This window comes from Kogia breviceps, chromosome 1 (genome assembly GCF_026419965.1).
Source record: "Kogia breviceps isolate mKogBre1 chromosome 1, mKogBre1 haplotype 1, whole genome shotgun sequence".
Lineage (NCBI taxonomy): Eukaryota > Metazoa > Chordata > Mammalia > Artiodactyla > Physeteridae > Kogia > Kogia breviceps.
Genome location: NC_081310.1, coordinates 173864752 through 173880712, shown reverse-complemented (window position 1 = coordinate 173880712; position 15961 = coordinate 173864752). Strand labels below are relative to the sequence as shown.

Here is a 15961-nt window from a genome sequence, read left to right as displayed (position 1 = left end):
AAGTGGAGAGCTGTGTCTGGATGAGCGGGGTCTGCAATCCCGATCTTTTTCCGGGCACTTGTGTGTTGGGATTCTCTGGGAGCACAGCATGTAGGCCCCCCAGAGCCCTTCGCCGGGGAAGGCCTCCCTGGGCTACAGGGCAGTGCGGACGGGCGGGCGCGCGCCCGACACGTCCTCTGGGCGCTGCCCCATCAGGGCGCGCGCGCCCATCCCCGCCCCAGCCCGCCTCTGCCCCACGCCGGGCCGGCTGAACCCGGCTTCCGGGGCTGTGCACGCCCCCTCCGTGAGCCAGGACCCCTGGCCGCGCGCGCCCCGCGCCCTCTCCCCGCCCGACGGGCGCGCGCGCTGGCTCTCGCTCCCGCTCCCGCTGGCGGCGGCGGCGGGGATTGTTTTTGTTGTCGCTGAGGCCGGAAGAGCCGCGGGAGCCGGGTCCCTGTCCCCGGGCCGGGCGCCGCCGCCGCCCCTTGCTCAGCGTCCGCGTCTCCGCGGCGCCCCCATAGCGCCAATATTCCGGAGATCAAGCGTTACGCGGCGGCGGCGGCGGCGGCGGGGCCCGGAGCGGGAGGCGCCGGGGACCGCGGCGAGGCGGCCCCCGCCGCCGCCATGGAGGCGCTGGGACCCGGTGAGGAGGACGCTCGGGCCGGGACCAGGACCGGACCCGGGGACGGGTGGGCGGGCGGGCGGGCTGGCAGCTCCCCGTGGCCCCCATCGGCCTGTGCGTACCTGGGTTGGGCCGTCAGGCCTGGGGGAGGGGGACCCCATGGCCCAAGGCGGAGGGAGCTGACCCTGGCCTCGGCGGGGGCGGGTTCCGCGCCCCAGCCTGGAGAGCTGAGCCAGTTCTCAAGGTCTAAGGAAGGAACGAGGTCACCGAGGAAAGTGACCCGCGTCCGCAGGTCTCAGGGAGACCTGACCCAACCTCAGGGAGGTGGTCTGTGCTCCACGGTGGAGGCGAGGCCAGTTTGGGCTTCAGAAGGGACGCGATCTGTGCCAGATGCCGAGCGGAGGCCTGGCCCGGACCGGACCGGACCGGGAAGGACTCCACCATCTACTACCACGGGTATTCTTGGCTTGGGGCCGCACCCCTATTTTTCTTTGCACTGACAGACAGTCCAGAGCCCTCAGATAAGGAAGAAAGAGAACTTCCCCTAAACACTTCTCATTAGCCCCAAAGGCCAGGGGGCAAAGTGTCCACCCTTTCTCAAAGGCCCTGAAGTCTCGGGGAATGTGGTCTTCTGCCTCTGTCTACCTGTCAGTCTGTGCAAGAGACCCAGAGTGGTCTGTCGTACCTCCTCAGTGACAGGCGAGTTACCAGCCAGAGGCTCCAGCTCCGGCTTTAATACTCCAAGTATCTTCTAATTGGGTTAGAAGCAGTTGTGAGGATCAAATGAAGGAGAAAGTGCTTTGGAAACTGTATTATGAATGGCCTCTGGTTATCTCCCCGACTCTGCCCAAACAAGAAGAACCATTCCAAGTTGTAACAAATGCCCTGCAGATTGGAGTCTGCTGCTCCCACCTGGAACCCCAACAAGTTTCTGATGTCTTGGCTAAGTAGGGCAGGGTTTAGGGGCTGTGTTAGAATTAACTTTAATATCATACCTTATCTACATAGTAGTCTTAGTTGTAGAGCATTTCATTTTTTTAGTGCATAGAAAACTCAGTCTACCATTTGAGTTTGGAAACTTTGCAAGTTTGTTTATTTGAAACTTGTTTACATAGCTGAATGATTCAACTCCACTTTTATTTGCTGCTTAGAGTATTTTTTTAAAGTCTTTATTGAATTTATTACAGTATTGCTTCTGTTTTATGTTTTGGTTTTTTGGCCATGAGGCATGTGGGATCTTAGCTCCTGGACCAGGGATCTAACCCCCCCACCCCCTGCACTGGAAGGCGAAGTCTTAACCACTGGACCACCCGGGAAGTCCCTAGAGTTTTGGGGTTTTTTTAAATTAACTTATTTATTTTGGCTGCTTCGGTTCTTCATTGCTGTGCATGGCTTTCTCTAGTTGCAGCGAGCAGGGGCTGCTCTTCATTGTGGTGCGTGGGCTTCTCGTTGCGGTGGCTTCTCTTGTTGCGGTGGCTTCTCTTGTTACAGAGCACGGGCTCTAGGCACGCGGGCTTCAGTAGTTGTGGCTCGCGGGCTCTAGAGCACAGACTCAGTAGTTGTGGCGCAGGGGCTTAGTTGCTCCGAGGCATGTAGGATCTTCCCGGACCGGGGCACGAACCCGTGTCCCCTGCATCGGCAGGTGGATTCTTAACCACTGCGCCACCAGGGAAGCCCCTTAGAGTTGTTTTTTTTTTTTTTTTTTTTTTTTTCTTAGAGTATTTTTTAAAAGATTTCGTAGTCAAATTTCATATGCCTTTTAAAAATAAATTGGTTTTGTCACATTAATATTATTTGATAAACCTCAGTGTATTACACAGGGTTACTTCAGCTATGTCCCCCGGCTAAAGGCATGATCAGGTCTTTAGGAATGTAACAGACTTCTGTTCAAATCCAATCTAGTAATTTAATAGTTGTATAACCTTGGGCAAATTACTTAATTCCTTTGAACTTTCATTTCCGCAACTATAAAATAAGGGTAATAGTAATTATGTGCTGCAAGATTGTTGTGAGAATGAAATAAGGTAATGTATGTGGGAAGTCTTGTTGTAGATAGTAATGCATTGGAGATACTCAACAAATGTTTCTTCCCTCCCTCCCCTGCTAGAAAGTCATAATTGAATCAACTGTTGCATTTATGAGCTGATATTGAAAGAGACTATGTAACTGTGTATACAAACCAAATTTCATGGGAAAGATCAACCTGGCGGTATTAGGAACATCCCAGGGACTCTCTTTTTGGTTTGATTTTAGATTTTGCAGGACTTATCATTTCACCCAGGATTGAGGAAAATTAATTCTCACTAACCACATTTATAAGACACTAATGAATAAGCCACAATGTCACATAGATCTTTTCCGTTGACTGGAATATTTTCATGTCTACTGTCTAGCAAACTCCTTTTTTGGTTGTCACCTTGGAAACCCAATTAATAACAAGAAACTGCTTGCTGAGCATGAATTAGAGCAAAGGGAGTTGATAGTCTTGTGGGATATTTCATCCAGGCTAAGAACCTAGAGAAGCTTTCCTGCTTCTTTGTTAAAGCACATGGATCTAGTGCTCTGTTCCCTCCTAGCTTGAACAATCATTGAAGCATGTTTAGTCTTGCTCTGCTCTCCCTCACCCAATTTAGATTTCTGACAACAATAACTTGGAAATAAATATATTTAATTATATTACCATTTATTTTGCTTATATTAATAGTAATATTGATTTTTACAGTGCTTTACAGTTTGGAAAGTGCTTTCTTAGCTGTTAGCTCATTTAATTCTCTGTGAGGTAGGCAAGGCAGGTATGATCCCCATTTTACAGATGAGAAAAGAGGTTCAGAGAACTTAAGTGACTTTATCAAGGTCTCAATGCTGAGTGGTGAGGAGGAGTCTGGGTCACCTGACTCCTAGTCTAATGCCCTCCTCTTCTATTAAGCTGACTTCATCTAATCTGTGTTGAGTCATATTTGTTACCTTTTTGGAAGATGTCATTCTCTGACTTTGTCACTAAATTTTGGAGATGCTCCCCACATGAAGACCTTTGAGCAATAACTATAACATTTATGCAAGCGCAGTCATAATAGCTAACATTTATCGAGTGCTTACCATTGTGAGGCACCGTGTTAAGCCTTTTATATACATTGTCTCATGAGATCCTCACAGTAGCCTTATGAGATGGATGCTATTATTATCATACCTCCTCCATGTTATAGATAAGGAAACTGATGCACAGATTGGCTAAGAAACTGGCCCTAGGTCATGCAGTTAGGGAGTGGTAAAACCAGGACTGAAACTCAGGCAGTTTGGTTCCAGAGCCTTAGCCACTGTGATTTATTTCTTCATAAGTCTTTTGATAAATTCAAAGAAACCAGCTTTGGGGATGAACAATTTTAGAATATATCTTTCTAAATAAGTCTTCTAAACTTATTAAAAGGAATGATCACTCACCTTCTGACTTTTCTCTCTTGCCATGGAAAAGACACACACTCTGCATTTCTCTACTTCTTATTCCCTTTCCTTCATTTCTTCTGCCTCTGCCTCTTTAAAGGGCATGAAGTACTTTAGAGACGTATAGATGCCATAGGATTGTGAAGTAAATGGGAGAAGAAAAAGCCCTGAACTGGGAGTAAGGAGACCTAGTCTAGTCATACGTCCTTGGGCAAGTCACTTGAGACCTAGTCTAGTCATACATCCTTGGGCAAGTCACTTGATCCAAATTTCTGTCATAAAGCTGGATTTGCAATACAAAGATTGCTTAAGCATATCTTGGAATATGCAGGGCTGACTTTTTTATATGATTTAATTGGGTTAATTCAGTTTGCCTGTCTACCTCTGATATTATTTATTATCTACTTCTTACCTTGTTTATAAATGTCATATCACACCAAGAGTAGATCCCCTTGTTCACCAGAAGTGGAACTCAACTCCAAGGAATAATAATATTTTTGGTATAAATTAAGTGCTTTTTTGTTTCAATGAAAAGATAATCGTCAATTCTTTTGTTTTAGAAATGACTAGGTTTCTGTTTAGTTTCTACCTGGATCTGCTACAGGGATTATTGGTACTGTTCAGTTCAACATTTATTGAATTCCTACAATGTGCTCGTCATTGAATTAGGTATTGAGATAACAACGAACTGGAAGTCCATTTCTTCTAAGAGTTTACAGTCTAGTGAAGGAGACAGTAATTTAACAAGTTAACAAGTTGTTTCTAGGTACTTGTCGTTAAGTGCTCCCTTATACAGAAGTTCTTGGGAACACAGAAGATGCATCCTCCAGCCTGGGAGATTCTGGAAAGGCTTTCCAAGGAGGTTGCACTCAACCTGAGGGTTTTTTTTTTTTTTTTTTTTTTTGTGGTATGCGGGCCTCTCACTGTTGTGGCCTCTCCCGTTGCGGAGCACAGGCTCCGGACGCGCAGGCCTAGCGGCCATGGCTCACGGGCTTAGTTGCTCCGCGGCATGTGGGATCTTCCCGGACCAGGGCACAAACCCGTGTCTCCTGCATCGGCAGGCGGATTCTCAACCACTGCGCCACCAGGGAAGCCCTTTTTTGTTTTTTGTTTTTGTTTGTTTGTTTGTTTTGCGGTATGCGGGCCTCTCACTGTTGTGGCCTCTCCCGCTGCGGAGCACAGGCTCCGGACGCGCAGGCCTAGCGGCCATGGCTCACGGGCTTAGTTGCTCCGCGGCATGTGGGATCTTCCCGGACCAGGGCACGAACCCGTGTCCCCTGCATCGGCAGGCGGATTCTCAACCACTGTGCCACCAGGGAAGCCCCTCAACCTGAGTTTTGAAGGATGAGCATAATTTAGGGGAAGAAGGAACAGTGAATTTAATACGTGAAAAGATTTTCAGTACTTTAAGAATTAGTATGTGGTGATCTGTCAACACAAATTTCATTTAAGTGTTTGCTTTGATTTTCCTAAGCGATTTGGACCAGAACAGCTTCTTGCTTCAAAGCTTTCTCTCCTTAGTGAATTGTCTTTTGTTCTCGGTGAAATACCTTTGCAACAAGAAAACCTGTTGTAACTTTCCTTTGTAAACACAGCTCACTTTACTCAACACCTATTCATAGCAGAAAAGATATTTATGTTTTAGGCCAGTGTCCATTTGACATTATAATAAAAAATGAGTGAGATTTTCTGTAGACAGATATTTCCCAGACTGTGTTTCCCTAAATCCTTATCTACTGAGTATTGATAGATGTTTGATTTTAAAAACAGAGAGAGGGACTTCCCTGGTGGTCCAGTGGTAAAGACTTCGCCTTCCAGGGCAGGGGGTGTGGGTTTGATCCCTGGTCGGGAGCTAGGATCCCACATGCCTAGCGGCCAAAACATAAAACAGAAGCAATATTGTAACAAATTCAATAAAGACTTAAAAAATGGCCCACATCAGGGGCTTCCCTGGTGGCGCATTGGGTAAGAATCCACCTGCCAATGCAGGGGACACGGGTTCGAGCCCTGGTCTGGGAAGATCCCACATGCCGCGGAGCAACTAAGCCCATGTGCCACGACCACTGAACCTGCGCTCTAGAGCTCGAGAGCCACAACTACTGAAGCCCGCGCACCTAGAGCCCGTGATGCGCACCTAGAGCCCGTGATGCGCAACAAGAGAAGCCACCGCAATGAGAAACCTGTGCACTGCAACGAAGAGTAACCCCCACTCGCTGCAACTAGAGAAAGCCTGCGCACAGCAATGAAGACCTAACTCAGCCACAAATAAATAAGTAAAATAAATAAATTTATATTTTAAAAATGGCCCACATTAAAAAAAAAATCTAAAAAAAAAAAAAGAAACAGAGAAAGAGTGTGTGTGTGTGTGTGGGGGGTGTTCTAGGGAAAAACAAGTTAGGTAAATGATAATGTTTAGCAGATTTATTTATTACATGACTTCTTAGAGAATTTAACATGATAATATACATTGGAATTTTAAGCAGGGGAGGGAATATGCAGTTTCTTTAGCTTATGGAATCCTTTCTTTTTATGGAATATCGTGGGAACCATCAATGGAATAATTTGGAATGACTGCCGTATCTAGACCAAGGTTTCTCAGCCTCAGTACTGTTTTATTTTATTATTATTATTATTTTTTTGCGGTACGCAGGCCTCTCACTGCTGTGGCCTCTCCCGTCGCGGAGCACAGGCTCCAGACCCGCAGGCTCAGCGGCCATGGCTCACGGGCCCAGCCGCTCCGCGGCATGTGGGATCTTCCCAGACCGGGGCATGAACCCGCGTCCCCCTCATCGGCAGGCGGACGCTCAACCACTGCGCCACCAGGGAAGCCCTATTTTATTTTATTTTTTAAAAATTTATTTATTTTTGGCTGCGTTGGATCTTCATTGCTGCACACGGGTTTTCTCTAGTTGTGGCGAGCAGGGGCTACTCTTCGTTGCGGTGTGCATGCTTCTTATTGCGGTGGCTTCTTCTTCTCTTGTGGCAGAACATGGGCTCTAGGCGCACAAGCTTCAGTAGTTGTGGCACGCAGGCTCAGTAGTTGTGGCGCATGGGCTTAGTTGCTCCAAGGCATGTGGGATCTTCCCGGGCCAGGGATCAAACCCGTGTCCCAGGCATTGGCAGGCAGATTCTTAACCACTGTGCCACCAGGGAAGTACCAGCCTCAGTACTGTTTGATACTTTGGACTGAATACTTCTTTGTTTTGGGGGGCTGACCTGTGCGTTGTAGGATGTTTAGCTGTATCCCTGGCCCCACATGTCAGTATCACTCCCCAATTTGTGACAACCCCAAACGTCTCCAGACATTTGCCAAATGTTTACTGGGGAACAAAAGCTACCCCAGGTTGAGAACCACTGGTCTAGACTGTAAGTTCCTTGAAAGCAGAGGCTCTGTTTTTTTTCCTGAGTCCACAGTACATGTTAGACATATAATAAATGAATAAATGTTTGTTGAAGAAATGAACCACATCTTGTGATCAGGAAATATCTGACTGTCCAGATTTTTAAAATATCACGTTATAAGCAAGAAAGTCTAGCATTATTGGTATTGTTTCACTATGTAAGTTAGCAATTAAATTGATAAATATAGCTGCTGTTTAATCTCCTACAGTCTGTGCAAACTGTAATAATGCAGGCTAATTTATGGAGGATTAATGGATCATCTTCAGCCTGAACTGGTGATGGCCCCCAGAGTTTAGAGATGGTTTTATTTATTTAATATATTTATTTATTTATTTTTGGCTGCGTTGGGTCTTCATTGCTGCTTACGGGCTTTCTCTAGTTGTGGCGAGTGGGGGCTACTCTTCATTGCGGTGCGCGGGCTTCTCATTGTGGTGGCTTCTCTTGTTGCAGAGCACGGGCTCTAGGCACGCAGGCTTCAGTAGTTGTGGCACGTGGGCTCTAGAGTGCAGGCTCAGTTGTGGTGCACGGGCTTAGCTGCTCCACTGTATGTGGGATCTTCCCGGACCAGGGCTCCAACCCGTGTCCCCTGCATTGGCAGGTGGATTCTTAATCACCACACCACTAGGGAAGTCCGAGATGTTTTTATTTTTAAATGCATATAATTTTGTAAGCCTAGCTGCAGATCTACTGATGCTGATAAAAGATTTTAGACAGTAGACTGCCTCTGAGGGTTCATCATACTGTGTCTAATGTTGACATCCCCCCATATTCAGAATAATAGCAACATGGCAAAATATTTAGAAATCTAGAGAGTCTTAGGTCAAAAAACTTTTGACCTTTGTATATCAGAGTATGTTCAGTGAATAATAAGATCTCAATAATTGTAGCAATTTTTGTTTTGGTCGTGCCACGTGGCTTGTGGGAATTTAGTTCCTGGACCAGGGATTGAACATGGGTCCTTGGCAGTGAGAGTGCAGAGTCCTAACCACTGGACCACCAGGGAATTTCCAATTGTAGCTATTATCATCATCATCCTGATCATGAGGGGAATATTATCCTTCACAAACAAATAGCACATCAAATATCTTTCATTCTCTTCAGGACCTCCAACCAGCCTGTTTCAGCCACCTCGTCGTCCTGGCCTTGGAACTGTTGGAAAACCAATTCGACTGTTAGCCAATCATTTTCAGGTTCAGATTCCTAAAATAGATGTGTATCACTATGACGTGGATATTAAACCAGAAAAACGTCCTCGTAGAGTCAACAGGTAAGGATTAGAAAGAGTAGGCTTCTTATACATTTAAATACATGTAATTTGTTTATCATGAATCGTATTGTTCTCTAAACTCTTTTAACATGTAGGCTTTTTTTTTTCTCTAAGATGTTAAGTTTCTTGACAGCAGGTTTGCTGTCTCATACTTGGTTGTCCTCCACAGATTCTAGCAGAATGCAGGATACATCATTGTTCAGTCAGTAAATACTTAATGAATGAAGAAGAAAGGTCACCTCTTTCACTGTCCAAAGGTAGCAGAAATTTATAAAAATAGGTGAAGCCACTGGTGTCTATGGAAAATAGAACTATGTGGAAATTCAAATTTTATTATCATGTGTTGGTATTGGACATGAGAAAAACATAAGTATAAAGACAGAAGAATCATCTTGCGGTATTGAAGAACATAAACTCAGAAGCTCTATTTAATTCTAGCATTATCCAAGAGGGGTCTAGATAAGACGATTTTAGCATTGTGGTCTGTATGACAGGAATTTACCAATAGTGAATATAGCCCTATAGCAGATATTTTTACAGTGTGCTGAGATCACCCACTTTCCTTTTCTCTGTTTTCATGCTGTGATATTCAGGTAGTCCTTAATATTATAGTTCTTGCCTTTCCAAGGATGCTTTTGCTGTAAAGTGAAGTATTTCTTGGTGAAACCAAGCCAAGTATTGGCTTGTTTTTGTTTTCTCATTATAGATCAATTATTTGGCTTTCTGGTATAGTTCAATCTCATGCAAGCCCTTAATTGTTTGGCTGTTGTATAACTGAAATCAATGATAACAGAAGCGGTGGCAATGGCTAATATTGATCCATTTGACATATATTCTGTTGGGTGCTCACTGTGTATCAGGTATTGTTCTATGTTTGGGGAATACAACATGAACAAACAGGCAAAAGTTCCTACCCTTGAGGAACTTATATTCTAATGGGGGAAAAGTCCAAAAGTAAATGAATAAGCAAACAAAACATTATTTGTTAGTTGATGATAACTGCTGTGAAGAAAAATAAAACAAGGATGGAAGATAGGGATGGAGGATGGGCCACTGATTTTACATATATATATATATATATATACACACACACACACATATAGTATATATAGTATTTATGTATATTGTAAATACATATATATTTTGTATATATGTTACATATGTATTATGTAAGATGTTTGTGTGAACGCATGTGTGTGTATATATATGGGTGCACGCACATACATATATATATATATAATATTTTAATAGTATAGTTAGGGAAGAGCTCACTGAAAAGTGACATTTGAGGAGAAACCTAGAGGAGGTAAGGGATATCTACATGACGAGAGTCCCAGGCAGAGGCAGCAGCTTGCATGGTATATTCAAGGAATAGCAGATAAAGCCTGTATTGCTGGACTGAGTGAGGGGGAGAGTGATAGAGAAACTCCAAAGGGCCCTATCATGCAGTCTTGTAGGCGGTCATAGAACTTCAGTGTTTACTCTGATTAGATGGGTTTTGAGTAGACATCATTTGATATGACTTAGATTTTTAATGGATCATTTTGGCTGCTGTGTTGAAAACGAACCCTAGCAGGTAAGGGTGAAAAGCAGGGAAATCAATTAGGAGGCACGTGTAATGATTCAGGTGAAAAATGATGGTGGCTTGAACTTGGGTAGTAAAAGTGATAGTGATAAAAACTGGTCAGAGACTACAAATATTTTTAAGGTCGTGTCAGCAAGATTTGTTGATGGATTGAACAGGAGGTATGAAAGAAATGAATCATCATTGATTCCAGGGTTTTTGTCCTGAGGGGATGGAAAGACGGAGTTGCCATTTATCGGGATGGGGAAAACTATGGGAGAGGCCAACAGAGTTGACAGATCAGGAGATCTGTTTTTTGGCCATGTTAGGATTGAGATGTCTATTGGACATCCCAGTGAAGATGTTGAGCAGGAAGTTGAATACATGAGGTTGGACTCAGCAGAAAGGTCCAGGCTGGAGACAAACATTTGAAAGTCATCAGCATATTGGTGGTAAAGCCATGAGACTGGGTGAGATCATGTAGGAAGTGAGTGTGGTTAAAGAAAATAAGATTTCAAGACTGAGTCCTGAGATAACTCAATACTTACAAATGAGGAGATGAGGAAGAATCAGCAAGGAGACTGGCATGGAGAGGCCACTGGGATGAGAGATAACCACGGTAGAGTGAGGAGGCAAGGGAAGAAGATGTTGTGTTTTTTTTTGCGGTACGCGGGCCTCTCACTGTTGTGGCCTCTCCCATTGAGGAGCACAGCCTCCGGATGCTCAGGCTCAGTGGCCATGGCTCACGGGCCCAGCCGCTCCGCGGCATGTGGGATCTTCCCAGACCGGGCCACGAACCCGTGTCCCCTGCATCGGCAGGCGGACTCTCAACCACTGCGCCACCAGGGAAGCCCAAGAAGATGTTTTAAGCTGAAAGAATTGATCGTCTAATGTTCGAGGAGCATTGAATTTTGCAATGTGGAGCTCACTGGGGACCTTGATAAGAGTAGCTTTGGTGGAGGAAAAGCCTCACTAGAGAAGATTGAAGAGAGAAAGGAGAAGAGCAATTAGAGACAGCTCTGTCAAGGGATTTTGATGCAATGGGGAGCAGAGAAATGGAATGTTCAGACGAGGATGAAGTGGGATCAGGAAATTTCAATTTTTTTTAAGATGAAGAAATTATAGCATATTTATATGCTGAAGGCAGTGATTCAGTAGAGTGGAAAAATCTGATGATTCAGGAGGGAGGAAGATTCCTGGAGTGTTACCCTTGAGCATACCAGAGTAAGTAGGCTGGTTAGCAGTCCTTTAGTGTTGTCCAAAACATTCATAAGACATTTGGTCTATGTCAGAAGGTCCCTGAAATTTGGTCCTTTTCAAAACGTCCATGAGCGTATTTGGCCCATGCCAAATTTTTGTTTTGGACAGAAGTGAATATCAAGGACTTTTTGGTGTGGACCAAATGTCTCCATGGACATTTTGGACAGGATCAAATATGACCAAATAAATATCAAGGACCTTTTAGGATGGACCAAATGTCTTATGAATGTTTTGGACAGGACCAAATGTCCTGCAAGCAGTAGGCTTATTGCATGACAAGCACTGTTCTAAATATTCTGTGTCTATTTATTCACTTAATACGACAACTTTTGTGGTGGGTGTTATGATTACCATAATTTTACAAATGAAGAAACAGATGTGAGAGATTAAGTAACTTGTCCAACGTCATACAGCTCTGCCACTTAATCATTGTGTGACCAGAGGCAGTTTACTTGCCCATTCTGAATTTTTATTTTTTCTCTTTAATATGAGGACAATAATTATTGCCCTGCTTGTCTCACAAGGTTGTTGTGAAGGTTAAATGAGAATAGAAGTGAAAATAATGTTTTTTACTGTAAAACTTCATGGTTACATTTTAAGAAAGTAAGATAAGAAATTACTCTTCCAGTCTGAAAAATACTGTTTTTTTTAATTTATAAATAAGCACAAGCCTCTTGTCAGTTAACAACAGCCTGTATTTATTTATTAAATTTTTATTTATTTATTATTTTTGGCTGTGTTGGGTCTTCGTTTCTGTGCGAGGGCTTTCCATGGTTGTGGCAAGTGGGGGCCACTCTTCATCACGGTGCGTGGGCCTCTCACTGTCGCGACCTCTCTTGTTGCAGAGCACAGGCTCCAGACGCACAGGCTCCGTAGTTTTGGGTCCAGTTGGTCTGAAGCATGTGGGATCTTCCCAGACCAGGGTACGAACCCATGTCCCCTGCATTGGCAGGCAGATTCTCAACCACTGCGCCGCCAGGGAAGCCCCAAATATACTGTTCTTAAGTCAGCTTTTAAAAATTGGGAATGTATGAGCCTGTATTTCTCCATCAGTTTTTTTCAGTTGCATGATTTGGTTTGAAAACATATGACTTTCCCACAGATTTCATTTGTAGTAATATTAATGCCTTAGCTAGTTGTGATGTATTTTAAGGTACAGTTCCCCTACATGGGGCTCACTAATGTTGGTAAGACATAGCACCTGACTTTTCATTGACGCTAGCATTCCAAAATCGCACAGACCCAGATCTGTCCATCTTAAACTGTAGACTCTGGTTCCCCCACAGCTGCATTTGTTTCAGAGCCTGCATACAGTGTGATCTGGCATATATGCAGAAACATTTAAATAAAGCTATTCATGCTCTATTGAGAGAAAGGCTTTCTTTCTCAACAGAAAGAAACTACATTGGTAATCTTTACAGAATGAGGCTATTTTATGACATTCCCTTTTCTATACTGCTTGGAGGCAGTTTGGAATATAACAAGACAGTATGAAGAATAATAAATTTCTAGCATTATCAAAGGGGTTGACTTAGTCCTTTGATTTTGATGCATCTTAGATTTATTGATCCCCAGATTTCTGACTTATGCTCACTCTCTTTTCCAAAACCAGAACACTTGAATAAGGATGCTTATTTGATAACACACTTATCATTGTTCAGTTATGAACATGCCAAACTTAGATACGTAAGACAGGTTATTCTTATAAGGCTTTATTTATCATAGGAGAGGATTTTGGAAAGCAAGAATTTGAGAGGATGCTATAAAGTTTATTCTCTTTTTCCTTTTATTCCCTCCTTTTTGTTGTCATCTCATGATTGCTTTTGTTCACTTGCCTACCTTTCTTTAGTTAACTATTTTTCTAATTACTTGAGTCAGTTGTAACTTTAACTGTTACTTTTTCCAAGGAGTTTTGAACTGAATTTAGATGATTAAGGTATGGTGATAGTTTCCTTACTGTTCACCACCGCTTCTCAGAGCTAACCTACACTATCTCCATTACCGTTAAGGGACGTAGTAGATACAATGGTGCGGCACTTCAAGATGCAGGTATTTGGTGATCGGCAGCCTGGCTATGATGGCAAAAGAAACATGTACACAGCACATCCACTGCCAATTGGACGGGAGAGGGTAAGTGATAACAGCAAGAAATATTGATTAGACTTATGTCATTTAGTAGTAATTACATAGGACAACAGAGTTTCCCTTTCTAATAACAATTCAACACTTAAAAGTCATTTCTCATGCTGATGATAGATTTGTTATTCTGTCCATATTCTCTTGTCCCTTAGTTAACCAATAATTGAGCATTAGAATTTAGGTTGATTATGTCATCTTTACATATATTCCAGGTTTCTCACAGTGTTAACGTGCCACCTGAATCTGAAGAGTGGAATTTTTATAACTTGTAGAATATTATATAACACCCACTTATGAAAATATTTTTAATACCACATAACTTAAGACATTTGTTTTAAACATTTAAAAGCAATACATAAATATATACTCATTATAACCTTATTCAGACAATCTAGAAATGCTATGGTTTCCTGCCTCCCAACCTGCCTGTACCCTCAATCCCATTTTCACTTTCAGAGGAAACTACTATAATAGTTCAGTATATATCCTTTCATATATTTTTTTGTGCCTTAGCTATTTATGCATATTTATATATATTCTTTTCTTAAAAAATAAATTTATTTATTTATTTATATTTTTGGCTGCACACGGGCTTTCTCTAGTTGCAGTGAGCGGGGGCTACTCTTCGTTTCGGTGCATGGGCTTCTCATTGTGGTGGCTTCTCTTGTTGCGGAGCATGGGCTCTAGGCACGTGGGCTTCAGTAGTTGTGGCACTCGGGCTCAGTAATTGTGGCTTGCGGGCTCTGGAGCGCAGGCTTAGTAGTTGTGACGCATGGGCTTAGTTGCTCTGTGGCATGTGGGATCTTCCCGGACCAGGGCTCGAACCCGTGTCCCCTGCATTGGCAGGCGGATTCTTTTTTTTTTTTTTTTTTTTTGTGGTATACGGGCCTCTCACTGCCATGGCCTCTCCCATTGCGGAGCACAGGCTCCGGACGCACAGGCCCAGCGGCCATGGCCCACGGGCCCAGCTGCTCCGCGGCATGTGGGATCTTCCCTGACCGGGGCACGAACCCGTGTTCCCTGCATCGGCAGGCGGACTCTCAACCACTGCGCCACCAGGGAAGCCCGGCAGGCGGATTCTTAACCACTGCGCCACCAGGGAAGTCCCTATATACATTCTTATTTGTTTGATATTGTTCTATGATTTATTTTTTCATTTAACAATATGTCTGGGAGATCTTTCCATTTCTGTACATTTAAATCTACCTTATTTTTTTAATTCAGTTTTTTATTGTGGTAAAATATATATACCATAAAATATACTATTTTAACCGTTTTTAAGTGTACAATTCAGTGGCATTGAATATATTCACATTGTTGTGCAGCTGTGACCACTAGCCATCTCTAGAACTTTTCATCATCCCAAACTCAAACTCTGTGCCCATTAAACAATAACTCCCCATTTTCTCCTCCCCTATCCCTGGTAACCACTATTCTACTTTCTGTATTTGTGAATTTAACTATTCTAGGTACCTCATATAAGTGGAATCATATAGTATTTGTCATTTTATGTCTGGCTATTTATTTCACTTAGCATAATGTTTTCAAGGTTCATGTTGTAGCATCTACCTTATTTTTAACTATTACATAATATTCAATATTAAATTATTCCCCTACTGATGGAACATAGGTTGTTTCCAGTGTTTTACAATTATAGAAAGTGTTAAACATCCTTATACGTATACTATGTGAATATTCCTGGGATGTCTCAGCCTTTGTAAATATGTATGTGTGTGTATTTTATGTATTTTTCCTTAGGTTGATATGGAAGTGACCCTTCCAGGTGAGGGTAAAGACCAGACCTTTAAAGTGTCTGTTCAGTGGGTATCAGTTGTGAGCCTTCAGTTGCTTTTAGAAGCTTTGGCCGGGCACTTGAATGAAGTCCCAGATGACTCAGTTCAAGCACTTGATGTTATCACAAGACACCTTCCCTCCATGAGGTTAGTTTGAATTCTTTGCCACAAATGTCAGACTTTTTTTGCTAGGTTGCATTGGAGACATTGAAAGGTTTCTGCATAAGTCATAGTTCAAACTTGGTTTCAGTTTACAAAATTGAGAGTGAAATGAAAGACTCTTTCAAGTTTTTATTGTGAAACACGCAAACTCTTATTTCTTCAGGTACACTCCAGTGGGTCGCTCCTTTTTCTCACCTCCTGAAGGTTACTATCACCCTCTGGGAGGGGGCAGGGAGGTTTGGTTTGGCTTTCATCAGTCTGTGAGACCTGCCATGTGGAATATGATGCTGAATATTGATGGTAGGATGGAACTCTCTTTACCCTTTACTCTTTTG

General features: G+C 43.2%; 1 protein-coding gene across 2 annotated transcripts in view; it reads left to right on the top strand.

The window, feature by feature from the left end:
- The first annotated feature begins 337 nt into the window (after positions 1-337).
- The window catches only part of LOC131746043 (protein argonaute-4), a 38924-nt gene continuing 23300 nt past the window's right edge, over positions 338-15961 (top strand). Inside the window, exons 1-5 of one of the 2 annotated variants that reach the window (XM_059046977.2) lie at positions 338-622; positions 8543-8708; positions 13542-13662; positions 15430-15611; positions 15790-15926. In XM_059046977.2, the coding sequence (XP_058902960.1) occupies positions 604-622; positions 8543-8708; positions 13542-13662; positions 15430-15611; positions 15790-15926 (625 nt within the window). In that variant the 5' untranslated portion in view covers positions 338-603. The remainder of the gene's footprint in view (positions 623-8542; positions 8709-13541; positions 13663-15429; positions 15612-15789; positions 15927-15961) is intronic. The other variant, XM_059046984.2, reaches the window with a different exon arrangement.